At 34.0% G+C, this 19614-nt stretch overlaps 2 protein-coding genes across 5 annotated transcripts in view; one reads left to right on the top strand and one right to left on the bottom strand.

The window, feature by feature from the left end:
• Positions 1-19614, bottom strand: part of LOC119081379 (ribonuclease P protein subunit p25-like protein) — a 29153-nt gene that overhangs the window by 1102 nt on the left and 8437 nt on the right. For 2 of the 3 annotated variants that reach the window (XM_037190261.1, XM_037190262.1), the window contains exon 2: positions 863-982. In XM_037190261.1, the coding sequence (XP_037046156.1) occupies positions 863-958 (96 nt within the window). In that variant the 5' untranslated portion in view covers positions 959-982. Of the gene's footprint in view, positions 1-862; positions 983-11908; positions 12929-19614 lie in introns of those variants that run through there. The other variant, XM_037190260.1, reaches the window with a different exon arrangement.
• Positions 4891-14453, top strand: LOC119081376 (tyrosine decarboxylase). 2 transcript variants are annotated; one of them, XM_037190258.1, is made up of 13 exons: positions 4891-5182; positions 8976-9361; positions 9437-9507; positions 10162-10346; positions 10408-10459; positions 10521-10718; positions 10785-10898; positions 11006-11106; positions 11417-11543; positions 11609-11774; positions 13383-13432; positions 13492-13772; positions 14040-14453. In XM_037190258.1, the coding sequence occupies exons 2-13, from the start codon at positions 8995-8997 to the stop codon at positions 14230-14232; spliced, it is 1905 nt and encodes a 634-aa protein (XP_037046153.1). In that variant the 5' UTR covers positions 4891-5182; positions 8976-8994; the 3' UTR covers positions 14233-14453. The 2 variants fall into 2 exon arrangements, with proteins under 2 accessions (XP_037046153.1, XP_037046152.1); XM_037190257.1 differs by having other exon boundaries at positions 4892-5182; positions 13489-13772.

The following is a 19614-nucleotide window of genomic DNA, read 5'->3' as shown; positions in this document are numbered from 1 at the left end:
TGAAAGTCAGGGTCTTACACCAGAAAATACTGAAATATGTGGGTAACAAAAAGGTTCACTGTGATTGAAATGTATGAAATGCTATGAAAAACGTTAAATGTGGGTAACAAAAAATCGTTGAGGGCACGATAACTTGAGTAATTTTCAACCAATTTGGATGAATCTTTTTTTTAAATTTGTGGAAGTAAAATACCGAGGCTAAGTTCGAAGATGGGCTATGTGGGACGAAGGATCTGGAAGCTATCCCAGAAAAACAGGATTTTTCACTGTTGATTGTAGCCTCAATCGAAATTGACAAAATGGCAATCAAACAGAATAAAAGATAGCTCATACGAGTGGGAAGTTTGCGGCCAGAGCGGAGCGAGGGCCGTAATTCACACGAGTCACATTTTATTTGTGGTTGATTTGTGGTTGATTGAAAATCTTGCTGCAAATTTATAAGAAAAATGAGAACTCAAAGATCATTCGGTCTTCGAAGGTTTATTTAAAGAACTTTTTCTGTCAAATTTTGTTGTCATGTATAGAGTAATCGATATATTAAATGTAGGCATTTGTATCACTGATGCTTCGGAAGTTCAACAATGAAATTGATCAAAAATATATTGAAAAAATTGACAGTCAAGGGACCTGACCCGCCCAAAAGGTGGGACCTAGTTATATTGGTTCTTTGTCGTCTGTTTAAGGTTGAATTTTTTTAAGCATAGGCGCACGCGCCGCCTTTAAGTGAGGGACAGAAAAAGCTCGTAAGTACATGAAAGTTTTTGAAGTAAATTCTCGAACAAAAAGGAATTCTAACCCAACTACATTGGTTTCATATTGCATTATAAATTACTCAATAAAATACAGTCACTTCAACACTTACGTGCATCCATAAAAAATTCTGTGGCAAATTTTCAATAGGAATCGCATCTTTAGTCAGCTCCTCTTCGACATTCTTGCCTTTTTTGTAGTTCATCATCGTGTCAGCGTGTGGTTGAAAACTCTGCGTCAAATGTAAAATAAAAATATCCGAATTAGTTCATTGCGTTATTTTTAAATCATCAATGGGAAATAACGTGTAAATATACATCATTTTAAGTGTAATCTAAACAACAACATCGTGATCTATAATATTGCATTACACAAAAGTACACGAGCCAAGCATCTTTTCTTTGAAAAGCTGTAACGTAAAATGTTTCGTTATGTGCTTTTTTATGGCATCGTAGAGTGTTTCATTTGTAGTGCTCTAAAAAGATTATGAATGAAATAATGCGATTATTATTAACCCATTGATGGATTTTGTGGGAACATAAAGAGAAATCGATATGAACGATAAAACATCTTCATAAGCAATACAGATAGCAATGTTCACGGTGTAACATGTGTGGCAGCAGCAGAATGGGGAGCATTTAACCGAAAATTCAATTGAGATAAATTGGCTATACGTGATGAATATCATGAATCGAAAATGTTAAATCAACAAGGTTGGTTCAAATTACAGCAAAATTTTCAGGTACATGATTCAGAGGTGGTGGCACATTCTGCTATTCGTAAAATCAAACACACCATGTAGACAGTAGCAAAAATTTAATATATCAAGTGAGACCTATTTTTAAATTACAATCAGACATAATCGAGCCACATTTATATTATAATATATAGAACTCACCCAACGAACGCAACGATTACTAAAGCTTGAAGCTTAAATTTAATGCGGGCCTATTGTGGAAACGTTATTAATAAAGTCATTCGAAAAAGTTTAAATGTTATACCAGCTCACAATTTTATTAACACCCTCATCAAGGTAGAAGAGAAAGAGACTGAAAACGTTAATTAAGATGGCAATTTATATAACGAATGCAACCCCAAATACAAACAATACCAACAAATCGGCTCATTATTTCCATTAAGATGATTCAGTCGGGATGATTTCTCAGCTTAACCATTTCAATTAATAAATCAATTATTTGATCTACTTATGTACAATAATGGAACGGGAGAACATTTTTAATTAATGGAAACAGTGATGGAAATTTGCGTTTTGTATTATTGTCATTGTAGTTATTAAAATTGTGGTACAACCCAAATAAGAACTTTACAGAACAGGTCAAATGTAGGATATACATTTCTAGAGGTAGATATATTCCACGCATCATTATATACATGGACAATATAAGTTCTATCATCCTTTCTACCGAAGAGCTCAATGTGGCATCTGGAATTTAGAACGAAAATTCTTTGAAACATTCCAATGATTACACAAGGTAGATGTGCGGTGGTATGTCTGAGTTGGGAACGTTTTATTATTTTGTCTCTAACTATTGATTTGACTTTAGTTCATGCTTATCTTTTATGTGGTGAAAGTCATTATTATTGGTGTGAAACAAAAAATGTTCTCAGCTTTTTTAACGACAGATCATTAAAGTAGATATAAGGAAGATATACTAATTGAACTTAAACATCCTATATACAGGATCGAACTATTTTTAGTATTGATGGAGAGTAAGTTGTGAAATGTATTCAGAAATTCTCTGACCCTTTCACTCCGTTGAATAGTGAAGTTTCATTCAGTTTTTTCGTTGTAACAGAAATATTATTGTGCTGACAGCAAATATCTGTTTGGATCAGGTTTAGCAAATATTTGGGTTCCTATGGTCGTGATTAATCGAAAAATCTTTTTGCTCAACCATAAGGAATTCATCTTTTTACGAGATGCATCGAAGAAGAACTTCAAAATTTTGTGTGTTAACACAAATAATCAGTGCTATCACAAAAATTGTGACTATCTTCAACGGGGTGCCTTTTCCCCAGACTCTTTTTAGAGGAACAATTTTTAATTATGTAGTGGAGTATTCAATTTCGGGTTCATTTATTTCGAAATACTAATGCAATCTTACCTTCCTAACGATATTTTTATTACCGTAATGTCGCAGTGCTTTGCTGATAAATGATGGAATAATAAAAAAGAGTCCAAGAAATACTGTAGCAGAATTCTACTGTTACCACCGTATTGCTTATTCGTTTGTATTGAGGAAATCTTAAGACAAATCAACACAACGGCAAACTGTGGTCTAAATTTGTGCAAAGGACTGATATATTTTCGATGATAATTTCGTATCCACGTTCTTTCTGGAAAAAGTTGGACTATCGTTTTGTGTTAAAATGTCTTGACTTTCAGCAAAAATAATAAATGTTACTACGAGAAAACAAAGTATTCACTAAAATATGCACACTGAGTTTTCCATAGTGGCCAACATCACCACAAACATCATTGTTACTCAAAGCCAACACTTCAACTCACTTCCAGATATCATCAAAAATGAAGGAAGGGTGGAAGCTTTTAAAAATAAATTGGCAGTTCATGTGAAGAATCACTTCTAAATATAAAACAGTGAAGGACTTAGTGGTGAATTAAATAGAAAAAGTTAACGAAAAAAGGATGAATTAATGACGAAAGATAGAGTAAACATGAGAAGTTAAACTACAGATTAAATAATCGATTTTTTTTGTATCAAAGAATGTTGTAACCGAGTTGTATATATCATTAATAATGATAAAAATGATTCGTTATTATGATCGTAAATAAATCAACCTTAAAACGATTGTTGCCAATTTTTCCAGAAAGGACGCGGATACGAAGTTATCATCGAAAATGTATTTGCACAAATTTAGACTACAAATTAGTGTTGTATTCATTCGTCTTAAGGTTTCCTCGCTACAAACGAATAAGCAATACAGTAACAGTAGAATTGTGCCACAGTATTTCTTGGACTCAGTTTCCATTGTTCTGGAAAAATAGATTAGGGTAACTTTTGTTAAGAATAGAAGCCAATCCATGGGTAGAATTTGTAATAAAAAAGGCTACAATTTAGCGTTGTGTTGATTCGTTTTAAATCGTTCTATTAATTTTAAATGAAATGAATGCTCGAACATTGGACTCCTTAAAGTTATTTACTTTTTCAAAGCGTTCCATTCAATACAATAGTGCCAAGAACTATGAACACAATGTAATAAGTTGTACATATATTCTCTACTCACAACTAAGTTCTAATTTATTAAACTGACTTTATATCGTTCGCAAAATACGTTTCGTCAATATCATCCACAAATACAGTAGAGATCATGCATTCGACTCATCGTCTAAATTTTATTGCGAAAAAGGAAACGTGTGCAGAATAATTTTCGTCGTTTTATTGAATTATTTCATTGTGACAAAACTTAAAACATTTACTGCAAAACATGTAAGCCATTATCGTTATGTACATCTGTGTGGCATGAAGTATTGGCTTTAATTATCTAAACAAAAGTCACTTCAGCCTATTTTCACCAAAGTTTCATAATTAATCGCATTCAAACACCCACTCAATGAACGATTTTAATGAATAAAAATTAATTTTAAAACGAATTGATAAAATATTCGCTTTGCATGGTGTTGAATTGAATTAGAACGAAACCATAGCAGCATGGTAAAGATATGAAGTAGGAAAAAAAATTGTCTTTTTCACACCACCACCAGCCAACCGACCGACATTGATAAAACCCCATTTTCATTCAAAAAATTCCTCAACGTTTGAAGAACCACATATATTTTGTTTATAATGTGGTATCGGTGGCATCAACCAACATTACAACGTCATCAAAAATATGTACATCTCCATAGTATATATAACGGGTGAATACTAGCATGCCAAAGATTGCTCCAAATATTCAGAAGAACGATATGTATAGTATAGTCGAACAAGCACGGTTATAAAATATATTATTTGTCATAACGGACAATTATCACCCACAAATGGTATATCATCGTGTCGTGTAGAATTTATGGGGTTGGAGATATGTGGCTTAAAGAACATCATTTCGTTTCGAAATCGGCAGTCAATCGGAAATGGGATTCAAGAAAAAATATAACGTAAAGATGACTCTCAAGGAAGAACAGAACTAAGCGGTTGAGGGATGTTGGCATGATTATTCAGTAACGGTTCGGATCTTACAGTTGTCGGTTGGTCTTCAATTGGAGCTATTTGTGTCGCAAGTCTCAACATAGTTAGTGTTATCAATGTTCCAAGTTATAAGTGCAGAGTTGATTGCATTTTCAAGCTAAGAACATTAATTAGTTCACTCAAATCCTGAGTAATAAATTACATTTTAAAGGAGAAAATTACATTTTACGACAAGTACAATTAAAAATTAATTAGTGTCAGTGGTAAGTGATTTAAAATTTTATTAGTTTTAATGGTAGTGATGGCAATTAGACTCAGCATAGCAGATGCATAAATCTATAAAAAATAATTTAATTTTTAGATGATTGTAATGGTTATAGTTCAATAAACCGTTCCGAAAATCAAAACGGAACAAATTATTAGTCAACTAGACTAGTCATTCGTTATCGACAAAAATAAAGGAAAAGTAGAGATCAGCGGGCATACTTAATTTCTTTGCCCATTGCATCAGGCATATCATGTAAATGTAGATATAAAAAAAATGTAGGAGACAATTTGATCCATATTTTTGTAAAAGAATAAAAAATAGATCAAAGAATGTCCGAGCTCGTCGATTTATACATTTAAAATAACAAACAAAGGACTTCGAGTATATCATAGAAAACCATTTTTTTTTTCGATCAAAAAATAAAATGAAAATTAGAACATTTTTTCTATACAGAAAAATCGGACCTTTAGATCTCGTTAGAGCCGACCTTTCGGATTACACATTAAACTCTAGACAAGAGCTTTGGTTAGAGGTGTGCACCGCCGATTTTACGCCGGCGCGCCGCCGATTTTTTGCTAAATTTTCGACGCGCCGCCGCCGAAAAATAATAGCTCACGCCGCCGCCGCCGCCGATTGTATTTTCGTCGCGCCGAAATTTTGTACGTTTACTGCTTTCAACCATTTTAATAGGCGGTAATATAAAGTTAAATTGAAATATCTATACAAAAGTGTGTGCTTGAGTACAAGGTTTGAGCAAATGTTTATCTCTCTTAATTTATAAGTCAGGTTTCTTTACGCTGCTCAGCTAATACACTTATTACTTATAAATTTAAGTTTATCTAAATCTCTTATTTGCGAAAACCTTCTACTACGAACTCACTCCTACATAGAAGATGGACTAAAGACAACGGGAACGGTTATTGCATAAATCGAAAGATAATACTAGTGAGTTTGCGTAAATGACATATAAATTATAAGTTGGAAATAACAAACCTGCAGAACATCTAGTATGATGATGTGACTTAAAATTTCCAACTTGTAAGTTGACTTATAGCTTATAGGTTATGAAGGATGGCTTACACGGTTTATCTTGCAAAAAAGCGGACGATGGATTCCAGGACATGATGAAGTTAATAAAATCTTTTCTCATGCTCAATCTGTTACAACCTCCGGGCATTTCTAGAGATGACGGTAAAAGACCGGACGTTGGGATTTTGTGCGATGTAACCATTAGATAAATTAGATAAATCAATCATCCAAAAAATCTGGATCAATTGCAGATAATGCTGAAAGATTCAAGCATAATCATTACATACGTTTAAAAGAAAAAATTTTATTTACACCTATTGCTTTTGAATCACTAGGTTGCATGGGTCCCGAAACAAGTACATTAATTAAGAAATTTTGTTCATTAATGAGAAAAGCTTCTGGCGAACAACGCTCCATGGATTACCAAATACAAAAGATTTCTATTGCAATTCAACGGAGAAACGCTAGTTGCATTTTGGGGACTTTGGGGCGTAACAGAGTTGATGATTTTTATTTATTGTAAATACTTGTTTTTGAAAAGATCGTTTTTTACTGGTTGCGCTTTGCAGCCTTCTCGCTTATATGTCATTTACGCAAACTCACTAATCATTCGTGGATTCATTAAGTCAGATGTTTTTAAAATAAAAGGTCAGTGATTGTACATTCAAAATATAAAAGGTGAGATATGTCTCGGTTGATTCCCCTTGTATAAGTTGTTGATACTTCAGATCGCAAGATAGTAAGAATTCAGTGTTCGTAAAAAGGATTGCGCACGCTTTTTCAAATGTTTTTGCATTATTTTCGAAAATTTAGATTTTTTGTAAATTTATCGGCGCGCCGATCGGCGCACCGCCGCCGACTATAAATTTCTCTCGGCGCGCCACCGCCGATCCCTTACCAGTCGGCGCACCGCCGCCGATTATTTTAAGATCGGCGCACACCTCTAGCTTTGGTCAATATTGCCTTGGATACCAAAATTAGTTGCTAAGCCGAATGAAGTAAACAAATTTGTATCGAGCACTTAGGAATACTTTCCAGCCGATTTACTGATTATAACGCGATACTCTTTGATTGATTGATTGATTCATATTTATTAAGCATTTGCTATTTTTCACCATTTACAATTGATTCATATACTATCACATTTAACAATTTTCTTTTCTCCCTCTATCGTTCATTAAATTAAATTAAATTTTACTTTGCTACCTTCTTCTCTACTTTTTTTTATCACTTTTAAGTTTATAATTATTTTTAACATAGACCGATCACAACCTCCTAAATTGATTCGCGTTTAATTCATCCTTAATTTCACTCGGTAACTCATTAAACATCTGTAGACATTTGTAAAATATCGATTGCCGTTTATAAAAGGTTTAAGAATGTTAATATTATGAATAACTGAAAATTTCAATTACTTAAACAGTAAAAGCGACGGTAAAAAGCATTATGAAATATTTTTGAATTACAAGAAATTGGAAATTCGTAAAAAAACTGCTTGATTCTTGCAACAGCTGTAACAAAGAGCACCAACCAAAAAAATGACCACCCGCGGTAGAGACTGTAATTTTCATTCTTAATTCAAACATGTTCTATTTTAAACATTTATCTGTAGTTTAGAGAATTTATTTAAACTCGATATATTGATGACACAGCGGAGAATAATTAAAGTAAAATTTTTCCTTGGGAAGTTCTGTCTAGTGTTCTCCTACTATCAAAAAAAAATTAAAGTGGTAAATTGTGTATCAAGTGAATATACTTTTCCTAACTAGTGTTGAAATATCGCAACTTCGAAGCTTATTTCTCATGTTGTTTAGGAAAAACGTTGTTCCTAACTTATGCTAAAAAGCTTTTTTTTAGCAAATTCAATTCCGGCTCGAGCTGGAAACCTCTTATTCCCTAAAAAATCATTTTAGCATACGTTATCTTTCAGGGAATGTAAACCAAAGAGAAAGCGAGAAAATAATTTATTTTAAGGTCACATTCCATCAAATGGTAATCAAACAATCAAATCAGATTTTTTAATTCATTTGTGTGTGCAAATATATTTTCACGAAGGTCATTGATGGCAAGTAAATAATAGAACGTATACGGGTGAATTGCAACCAGACATCATGGGCAATCCAGAAATCGATCAATTCATTTTTCCTCCGCTTCACCGATTCGTTCACTCATATTCATTCATGTTCAATTTATGGAACATTTTATACTCGCCCAATTTAACGAATGTTCAGAGAAGTACACTTCAGATAAATGAATTCTGATAATAAAAGCACGGAAAAAACGATTGGTGTCTGATGCCGACATATTCAAGTGATGTGATATGTTCGGAATAAATAAAAATTATTTCACTATTCGCTGCGGTGAGCGAATTATTATTCAATTATTAACTATATTGAAAATCAAGAAGTAGAAGTTCAATTAAAAACGAAATCGATTGGATAATTTTATTCTTAAATTGATGTTTCGATTAAAAATTAAATGCGCAAAGGTTTTATACAGTTATTTGGTATGATTATACTCAAGACTACAGGTTGTCACCACCACATATGTTTATCACATCCCCTTTCACATTTATGTAGTCTCATTCATAGTGACTAACTAAAATCGCTGATATAAAAAGAGCGATCACGATAGTACAAACTGTCTATAGTTTACCCCGTACCCCACCCAGTCTCATGGTTATAGTTTTATGTCAATCAGAGGTCGATGCCAATTTCTGTTGTTACTGGTCTTTACTGAAATTTCTAAAATTGTTATAGAAAAAGCACAACAATCGAAATGAATAGTCAAGAGTTTCGTCGTCGTGGAAATGAGATGGTCGAGTACATTTGCCAATATCTGGAAACGTTAGAGGATCGAAAAGTTACGCCCAGTGTCGAACCTGGATATTTGCGACACCTTTTACCGGATGAAGCACCGTACCATGGGGAAAATTGGGATAAAATTATGGAGGACGTAGAATCGAAAATTATGCCAGGTGTCACTCACTGGCAACATCCTCGATTTCATGCATACTTTCCATCGGGAAATTCGTTTCCATCAATTCTTGGAGATATGTTAAGTGATGGCATTGGGTGTATTGGTTTTTCATGGGCTGCTAGTCCTGCGTGCACGGAACTTGAAACCATCGTTCTCGATTGGTTAGGTAAGTCATAGAGTTGCCATAGTGGTTTTCAATCTTAATATACTTCTCATACTTATACAACTAAACATCTATTAGGCCGAGCAATAGGTCTGCCAGATGACTTTTTAGCATTAAAAGCTGGTAGTAAGGGTGGAGGTGTTATACAGGTAAATTTATAGCAAAGATTAGTTCATAATTTTCCGAATTTTCATAATTTCAACAACAAAATTCTCGTAAGTTAAACGAGGCAAGGCAACTACACTACTACACATGATAAGATATAATGAATTTTGAAATGTATTCTTTGATTTACTCGAGTAAACACTTCAGATTGTTAAACAGTTAAGCTGTTAAAATAAAATCGGAAAATTCAACATAAAGCAAAAAGTTAATTTTACCATAAAAATTGGTAAATATAAACAAATATAATGTGGCAATGATACTATATTTTTGCCGTGCATTCTGTAGGTGGTTCTTAAAACCAGCGATACACACACATTACACATACGTACGTCTAGAACTGAGAACTTTGATGAAACGTAAAATTTTCATAGAAACTTCTTTGTTACAATTGGAAGAAATTTACGTCGCTGTTGAATACATTTATGAATAAACAGAATCGTTTAAGGAACCGCAGGCTAAAAATAAATAAAATAGTAAAAGTATGCGTGTTGTTGCGAGTCGAGTGTCCCTAGCATGTTTGGTAACGTTGCTGTTTTTCTCGACTTTTCTTTTACAGATTTCCGTTATTTTTTTCAGAACTTTGTCATCTTTGATCTAAACCTAATTTGCGCTCAAATTTAATTTCTTCGTTAATTTAGACATCAGCATCTGAATGTGTGCTAGTCACTATGCTTGCAGCTCGAGCTCAAGCAATCAAGCATCTGAAACAACAACATCCATTTGTTGAAGAGGGTCATTTACTATCCAAGTTAATGGCTTATTGTTCGAAAGAAGCTCACAGTTGCGTTGAAAAGGCGGCTATGATTTGTTTTGTTAAACTTCGGTAAGTACGGTCAGACTTCCGAATTGAAATGTATAATATACCGCCGTCAAATTTTTATTAGAATTCTTGAACCGGATTCTAAGTGCAGCTTACGTGGAGAGACATTAACGAAAGTATGCAGAATTTCACATTGAACGAAATTTCATATTTCATTTCTGATTTGAATTATTAAAGGCTATGGAGGAAGACGAGCTCCAAGGACTGGTGCCGTTCTTTGTATCTACCACTTTAGGAACGACCGGTTCATGTTCGTTTGATGCACTACAAGAAATCGGCATCGCTTTACAGCGTTTTCCTGGTGTATGGTTGCATGTTGATGCTGCTTATGCAGGCAATGCATTCATTTGTCCTGAGCTTAAATATCTCTTGAAGGTTAGGCCGAGCATTTTTCGTTTCCCAGCGAATGAATCTAATTTGTTAATGAGTAAATTCATCCAGGGAATTGAATACGCTGATTCATTCAATACAAATCCGAATAAATGGTTGCTCACAAATTTCGATTGCTCTACATTATGGGTCAGAGATCGAATACGTTTAACATCCGCATTAGTGGTTAGTATACACGAAAAATATCAAATGAATCGGGATTTATTTACATACCCAAACACATTGATACTGAAAATAAACGAAACATTTTCTTTATCCACAATCGCTAACAGGTCGATCCATTATACCTCAAACATGGTTATTCGGATGCTGCGATTGATTATCGGCACTGGGGCGTTCCACTCAGTCGGAGATTTCGATCACTCAAACTTTGGTAATATTCACGTTATTTACGTTTTTTTGAAAAATTTGTATTTTTGCTACATTTACTGAATAGTCTAGTTGCTAGTGGATTCATTAGTAGCATTGGTTAGGTCATAACTTATTGATGGAGAGATGAGATTATGATTTCACTTGTAGTTTAACGTTAAAATTGGAATTCACATAAGTATCATATTCACACAAAACGTATGGAATGGAGAGTGAACTATAAATTAAAAGTTTTACGTTGACTTCGTCTCCAATAAATATACATAGCTTCAACAAACTAGACTAAACTAACGCTCCATCAATTTCCTCAACAGGTTTGTTTTACGCAGCTACGGTATTTCCGGTCTTCAGAACTATATCAGACACCATATTGAGCTGGCCAAACGATTTGAACAGCTCGTCAACAAGGATAAACGTTTTGAAATTTGCAACGAAGTGAAGGTCTTGTTTATGCTCACGTCGCTAACGATTCGATTATAAATAAATAATTTCCCATCATTTTCCAGTTGGGACTGGTCTGCTTTCGATTAAAAGGTTCGGATAAGTTGAATGAGAAATTTCTTAGTGGCATCAATGCTTCAGCTAAAATACATATGGTGCCAGCTTCAGTTAATGATCAGTACGTTATTCGTTTCTGTGCGGTTGCTCAGAATGCAACTGAAGATGATATTGGTAAGTTGGTAAAATTAACAGTTAAGAAAATCATGGAAGCAATTTCAACAAATTGCTTGTTTGAACATAATTTTTGCCTGGATTCTTGCAGTCAATGGAAAATAAGGTGCTTCTCGTAATAAATAAAAGAAATCTTTTCATTAACAATTTGGTTGTAATACAATAATCACTGCGTTATGTGTACATTGCAATTTTTGCATGAATCAATTTACATCCAGATCGTTTTACATCAATATATTCAAATATCTCGCTAAGTTCCTCATCATTTAATGTTACATTTAACTTTGCACTTTCGGCAACGATACACCGTTCGACATCATCATAATCGAATGGTCTAAAGTTGATTGTAGTTATGCCACGCAAATTGTCCATCAGTCTAAGACGTTTTTCGTCCAATGTTTGTAAATCGTCATCCGAATAAGTAGCCAAATTAAACACAAACACAACCAAAATAGAGATATCACTTTCGCGGAATTCTTTTCGAATTTCGTCGTTTAATTCCTGTATCGTTTCACCGTACGTAATGTCTATGCTATCTACTATCACCAAATAAGCACCACACGTTTTCAAATTTTCTTTTATCCAATTTATAATTTTGTAATAGTTACTAGACGTAGAACGAACGCCAGACCATATGAAGTACAACACATTGCTGGGCCACTGAAAATTCGATTGTAGAATGTTGCACGTCAACGTTTTTCCAACACCTGAACCACCAACCAATGCGATTGATACACCACCCTTAAAATTGTCAACGACACTAATAATTTGACGTATCGCTTCATTCTGATTTATGATATTCAATTTCAACGGTTCGGTTAACGTATCGGGCTGAAACGGTTGGGTGCAATAATCCAATTTGCCATACATATGCAAGTTGTATTGACGATCAACGTGTACACGAAAGCGGCGATGCACTTCGGCCACATCATCGTAGCGGAGTATTAGAATTGCGATTATGATTATTGAAACAGCAGATAGCACTTGGGTACGAGTGAAAAAACAGCATTTTGATCGTTTGGTGTACGGTTGGTGGGATGATACTAAATTTCGAATGTTCTTTCGTTTACCCATCGGTTTCCCTAGTGTTTTCTTGATAGTAGAAGCCAGATGCCATGTGTTAGTAATAAAAGCTCTGAGAGTAGGGGAACGTCCTGAAAATGGGTTTAACATCAGTCGTATGATTAGGTTATTGAGCTTAATGTTTAAATATTATGGATGGATCTGTCATTCTCCCACTCTCAAATAAGGAAAGGTAATATCGAATTAATCTGTAGAAATGGCTGTAACCATTGTAACGGATTAATCAACAAGATTATTGAAAAATCTGTACACCTAACAGTCAAAGGTCAAAAAGATTAGTATTGTTTTCCTGCATACATTGAAGCTATTATTCTCTAGTCATATGCAAAGAAATTGAAAATATGAGTGAAACGAATACAGATTTGTTTGCCTCATTCATTTACTTACGGTTGCTACAAATGGAGTAAGAGAATATTGTACCTTTACCCAAATATTACATCAATCAGTACACAATAACAGTGACTTGAGTTAAATACGACAGTTGTTTCCAGAAAATTAAATTCAAAATATTTACATTGCCAACAGATTATGCTTGGGATGTCATTACCGACTTTGCATCAGAGCTGCTTGAGAAGGTAAATTCCACCTTTACATCGATTCGAACGTGTAGTTTACTTTCTAAACCCAAAAGCAGGAACAGGCTGACGAAATTACCGAAATTTTGGATCGAAAACGCAAAGAAACTTTGGCACAGAAGCGATCCTTCTTCGTTCGTATGGTCAGCGATCCGAAAATCTACAATCCGGCTATAAACAAGGGTACACCACGGGTATCTGCCGACAATTTTTCGCCGGTCAATGATGGAACACCAACTATACAGACACCAACTGCCGGCCAATCAACATGGATAAGCTGGCCGTTGGCATTTCTATTTGCTAATTCGGATGATGGGCCTAAGAGTAATGTACCAATAAGGTAAATCGAACTGTTATTTCAATTTGCTACGCACATTTCTTTTTCGGTTGAAGATGATAGAGTCAATTGAATTATTCTTCACCATGCAAAGTTAACACGATAAATCCATTTAAAATTTCCGTATTTTTGTTTGATCTTGGATCAAGACGTACAATTAGCCATTATCTTTTTCTGTTTGTCCCGAACATTTCGAGACATAACCGGTCATTTACTAAAAACAATTAATGAGAAAAGAGTAAGTCATATATTTGACAACATACTACACAGATTCCGTCATCTGGACACAACCGTACGTTTATCGGCATCACGCCGGAATTCGGCAACTGGTGGCTCATCACCATCGCCGGAAAATGAGAATGGATTTCCAATGAATCGTTCGCCGAAACGTTCACCCGTCCTGGGAAGAAAGAGAGGCACATCACCGAATCCCATTGCTACGAACAACGGAACCAGTAAATAATTTCGGCCAGTAAAATGGGAAACGTTATTGAAGAACAAAAATTTATGGAACCAATTCATATTTACGCCATTCTGGACATAATTTTGCGTATTGTATTCATCATATCCTTGTCAATAAAATATAATCGTTGATGTTTCCATAGCCGTTAGACAAAATATTGTGAGCAATGCATTTTAGCACTTCATTTTCTTTAGAAAGTCATATGGTATTAAATGAGTATAACTACATGCTGGCGTTGTTTATTGGTTCACCGTTCACATTCATCAAACCGATTCGGATGTGTTTTATAAACAGTACTGGCAAAGCAAAACAAACACACTAAATCAAATCGAAATTACTCGATCTGAAAGAAAATTCGTAAATAATTGGTGAACTATCATGTATGTTAACATGACCATCCGTGGCTAAATTCATCTTCTTCAATGTACGAATAATTTGATCGAAAATACACATAATATAATATATGCAGATGGGAACCAAATATTCTCACAATGAGTAAATCATCAAAAATTGTATAGAGAGAACTTCGCAGAAAAAAAAATGTGTCCAACCGAAACTGCAACCGAATCACTCTTCAAAGGCGGGAATCCCATACAAATAATTGAAATATTTCAACAATTTGTAATGAACAAATAAATAAATGGAATGACGTTTTGACTAATTCCTGTTACTGAAAATTAGGGTCTTATGACAGAAAATCACTTGAAATGTCCGTAACGATATTTTGATAATGTTCTACAAATGCGTAACGCGTATTACCAGCATAACTCGAGTAGTTTTCAACCGATTTTCAAGATTTTTGTTTTAATTGACGAAGAATGAAATTCATGAGGTCAACTTCGCAGATGGATAATGTGGGAGTAGTGAGATAGAAGTAATTCTCCACAGATTTTTTATTCCGTTACCGCAATAACTTTAGCAACGCTTCACCGATCTTCAAGATTTTTGCTTTTGCTTTAACGAGAAAAGAGTAAAAGTTCTTTCAGAATATACCTTCAATTCGTTCGACTTCGTCGATTTTTTTAAGTCGGTTGATAAATAGATGGACTTTGTCGCGAGTCTCATTAATTTAATATTATGCATGTATCAACTTCAACTTCAAGAATAAGAACTGTATTCTTCGTCGATTAACACGATAACCTCGGTAATGGTTAATGAGTGTGGAGTTCACAATAGTTTTTTTTACAATAAGAGGAAAAACCCTACGTCGTTTCAGTGCTTTTTAGTGAATAAGAAACCTTAAAAAATCGTATGTTTGAACTTGTATAGCTTTAGTTTCCCCATGTTTGAACCCAAAACATTAAGGACCTTATTCATAAAATGGAGTGGAATAAGTAAAGAGAGTCGCTACTCTTCTGTATATGGGATGAGTGAATAGAGAATGGAACAGAATATAAGATTCCCTTGAAAGCTTTTGAGTCAAGGGACCTGACCCACCCAAGTGGTGAGGCCTAGTTTTTTAACTAACATTAAACAAATCATGAGAGATGATACTAGTGATTTATGGGCAAAAAAAAATCACACATTTTAATTGAAATATTAACAAATCAATCACGTCACTTTGCTGTGTACATGAGAGATCGTTCATAAAGTTTTTTTTCTCTTCTAGCAGCATTGTAAGGTTTGAAAGAAATTGTTGCTTTTCGAAAGACCTATTGACCGACAAATCAAAATAGAGACGCAGTTGTACTCTTGAAATGATTCTTGCTGTTATTTATGAATGGTCTCATACAGCAAAAGTAACACATTCATTTCAGACAGGATGTACGTACATTCCGCGATCGATTTTCAAGATAAAATTTTCTTTGAAGTATGACCAAACGGATATTTTATTTATTGTTTCCAAATTGTTTCGTTCTGGTTTTATCGACTAAATTCTTGCACCAATCAGGAAATTGCATTTCCTAGAATAATAACAAGTATTCGCAAAGTGTAAGATCATATCGCCCAGCTATCAGACTGGGAATCGAATGAAATATTTTATAGTTTCCGAGATTTGTTGCCTAACAATCAATCTATAACAATGTTCAACATCGTCCAATTGCAAAAGCTACGAATAAATGACTCACGAAACGTCTACATCCATACACACTTGTGTCAATTAATTTCAACAAATAATCTGCAATAAAATATGATTAATGACACCTTTTGGAAGTGTGGTATTTAATGTTTTATATTTTCGAATTGACTTCATAATTGATGGGGTTCAGAAAATTCTCAAGCAAACGATTGGAAAACGCACACATGCGACATTACTCATGTTACGAATTTGATTTAAATAATCTTGTTTGATAAGATAACACATCGTAATAAGACTTTAATTTGCTTTTGATTTGACGTGAAAATGTATGTATTTCACTACCAGAATCGTTGGCTTGTCACCACTATTCTATTAAATATTTTTTAACCTAATCAGCACCGGTTATGATGATTTATTACGGAATTTAATTAAAGTAAAATTAGGCGAAATTCTGATAATTACCCAGAACTTTGGAGCTTACGCAGGTAAATTAGTCATCTGAGAGTTTGGATTTTTGAAACGTGTTGCTAACTTAATCACGTTTTACTGTAGCTTTCTAAGGTTTCCCTAGACCTGTAAGGTCCTTCACGAATTTCTGACGGTTTGATTTGGTTACAAAATGCTCGAACCACATGCCGTTGTAGATGCAGACATATGAAAGGCCAACAAACTGTAATCAGCTTGAACCATAGATAGATTTTCATTCTGACAATTAAATCAGTCGAGTAACAGCATATTATTATTCAAATAGTCTGACACCTGAGTGATATATTTGGTGAACATCTTGAGCCTTCATTTACTCATTTGTAAATGTTAGAGGAATTGAGTAACTAAAAGATCGAAAAAGGTCGACCGAGGTCAAAAGTTATGTGATCTGAAACTTCAGGTGAGGTCAGGTTTTTCTAAAGAAAGCGACCTAGCCTAAACCTGAATTTCTGAAACCTGGTAGAAACCTGTCAGATCAGCTGCTGAAATTTTCATACAAATTTTCAGATAAACTTTAAACCTGACCTGAGAGGTTGACCTGATTATTACTCAGATTAATATAATTGAGGTTTCAGGTCGATTCAGGTCAGATCAAAAATTTTCAGATCAGGCTCGGGTCAAAACAGTTTCAGGTAAAAATCAGGCTGCAATGACCTGTTCCGAGCTTTAGCTTTCATAGAATAAGGTGTTCAGCCAAAGTGTTTCGTTAGCTTTTACTAATAATATGTGAATTAATGGACTCTTCGAATTCCTAATGTTAGCTGGTTGTATAATGTTACCAACCGTATGACTCACTGTATGATAGTCTATATGAAAACTTCACTTAAAATCTCTAAGTTTTAAGTCGACTTAAATCTTAAAATCGTATTTTTTCTCTAAATATTTTATTTGCACTAAGCTCAATTCACAACAGGTAACCTTTTTTAAGTCATCAAATTTCGGTTTGACTGCAATTTTTCTGAAAATTTGTACACTTCAAGGTATACATAAATTTTAAGATCCTTTAAAAAACGCTGTCATTGTCTCACAATGATATCATCTCTACAATATTTTAGCATAAAAAAATCAAACGTTATGAGCCAACGTGAAAGAATTACTAAACTGGATGCCATTCATATTTCATATAGCAGAATTTCAATCCATTTACATATGATTTAGACAAAAGTTCAACGCATAAATTTCATTCATATTATTTACGTCACTCGAATCTGCTTTTTTGCAATTCAAAAATTCGACCGGAATTTACCGAAAAAAATCGTTCATTAAAATAACCAGCCGGCAAAAAAGTCGCCAACAAACAACTACCGAAAAAAAAATGTTCCAGTCACTAAATCACAAGAATCAGAATTGGAATGTAGTGACGCCCGAACTAATAGGAAATCAAGATCTAATTTTAAAATTTCGTTGATTAAAAATAGAATGACAATAAAACGAGTTTTTTTTTTTCATTCATGAAATCGTTAAAAACAAATAATTTGAACGAATTGATTGTAATCGAAAGTGACAGGCGCACGCCAATTAAATGGAGTAGAGGCAATATGTTAGGTAATTTATTACCGTCATCAATTTTATAAGACGCACTTGATAGATTTATTAGTTGAAAATTAAGCTTTAATGATGTTTTTGGGAGGTTATGGATTATTGATTGCGGATTTACATAATTAAAAGTGTGAAAAATGGATTGATCGCGTAGATATTTATTATTTGGAGTGCATATATCTCTGCAGTAGATTCAACGATTTTAAAGGATAGGTTTTGTGTCACCAATAGTTTCTGCAAGGAAAATGGCCCAAAAAATATTGTCTGCAGAAAAATGTCTCAAACTTACAACAGACAAGACGTGAGTAAAGAAACAAAAAATTTTGGTTTCACAGAGCGTAGCTTTTCTCAAATTCCTGAACTTCGATTTTGACTCAGCATAGTGTGACCGATCATACCTTCTAACACAGCATTGAGTTAATAATCTATTTATAAAAATGTCGTAAATCAAACCTAAGTCATATTTTGATGAAAGTATTGACTTTCAATTTAGTTAGCTAAACAGAAACCTTTTTACAGATGATACAATTACATTATTTAACTTTGATTTATTGATTTATGGTACACACTACTTATAATGTCTAACTTGTCTCACGGATCATGGCTCAAAGTTCAAACAGTCGTGTGTAAATTAACGAAGAGAATGACTCAGATATGACAATTATACGTATACAACGTGTGGATTATCTAACACACTTTTTTCAATTCAAAATCGAAATTTCTTGCTATACCATTCCTCCAAGTCATGCCGAATTCGTTTAGTAAGAAGGTCATTGCATTGCCGGTAACGTCATAAATTTCTTGGAAATTTTATTTTTTTGCAAATGTTAAAGAGGTAGGACCGGCTAAATTGAACATTTCTATTGGTAAAATAAGTTATAAATTAGAAATATAATCGGAAGCGAATATTTCGGTATGTACTTCGACAAATATTTGTGTCTCTATTTTTAGAGCATCGTGATGGGGAATAAGAGCAACGCAACTTCATATATCTCACAGTTTTTCTATCTATGTTAATTGTCGTTAGACACGTTGCAATAAATTTCTTATAGAAATGATTTCTGGCTTTCGATTATTTATCGTCGTGTCTTAGGTAAATCCTAATCATGAAGCCATCCATTGCCTTCTCTCGCTCGCTTCATTCAAGTACGATATGGCAAATCCTACTCAAAATATCAGAGTTGTGGCGAACACCGCATTTGGCTTAGTTGTCAGACCAGAATTTTTTTTATTAACCGCAAGTGATGTCGTTGTCTACAAGTCTGTCTTTTGTGAGGAAAAATGTTCTGCATTAAAAGTTAATTCAAAGCATTTGAAAAGTTTAGAAGATGAGCTTT

This window comes from Bradysia coprophila, unplaced genomic scaffold (genome assembly GCF_014529535.1).
Source record: "Bradysia coprophila strain Holo2 unplaced genomic scaffold, BU_Bcop_v1 contig_358, whole genome shotgun sequence".
Lineage (NCBI taxonomy): Eukaryota > Metazoa > Arthropoda > Insecta > Diptera > Sciaridae > Bradysia > Bradysia coprophila.
Note: the sequence above shows the minus strand (reverse complement) of the source record. Positions and strands in the feature narration are given on the sequence as shown.

Bases quoted from the DNA above. Each gene is read 5' to 3' on its own strand.
- LOC119081376 (XM_037190257.1), top strand. From the start codon at position 8,995: ATGAATAGTCAAGAGTTTCGTCGTCGTGGAAATGAGATGGTCGAGTAC. The intron at 9,508-10,161 runs GTAAATTTATAG...TCGTTAATTTAG, and splicing joins AGGGTGGAGGTGTTATACAG to ACATCAGCATCTGAATGTGT. The intron at 11,107-11,416 runs GTAATATTCACG...TTTCCTCAACAG, and splicing joins TTTCGATCACTCAAACTTTG to GTTTGTTTTACGCAGCTACG.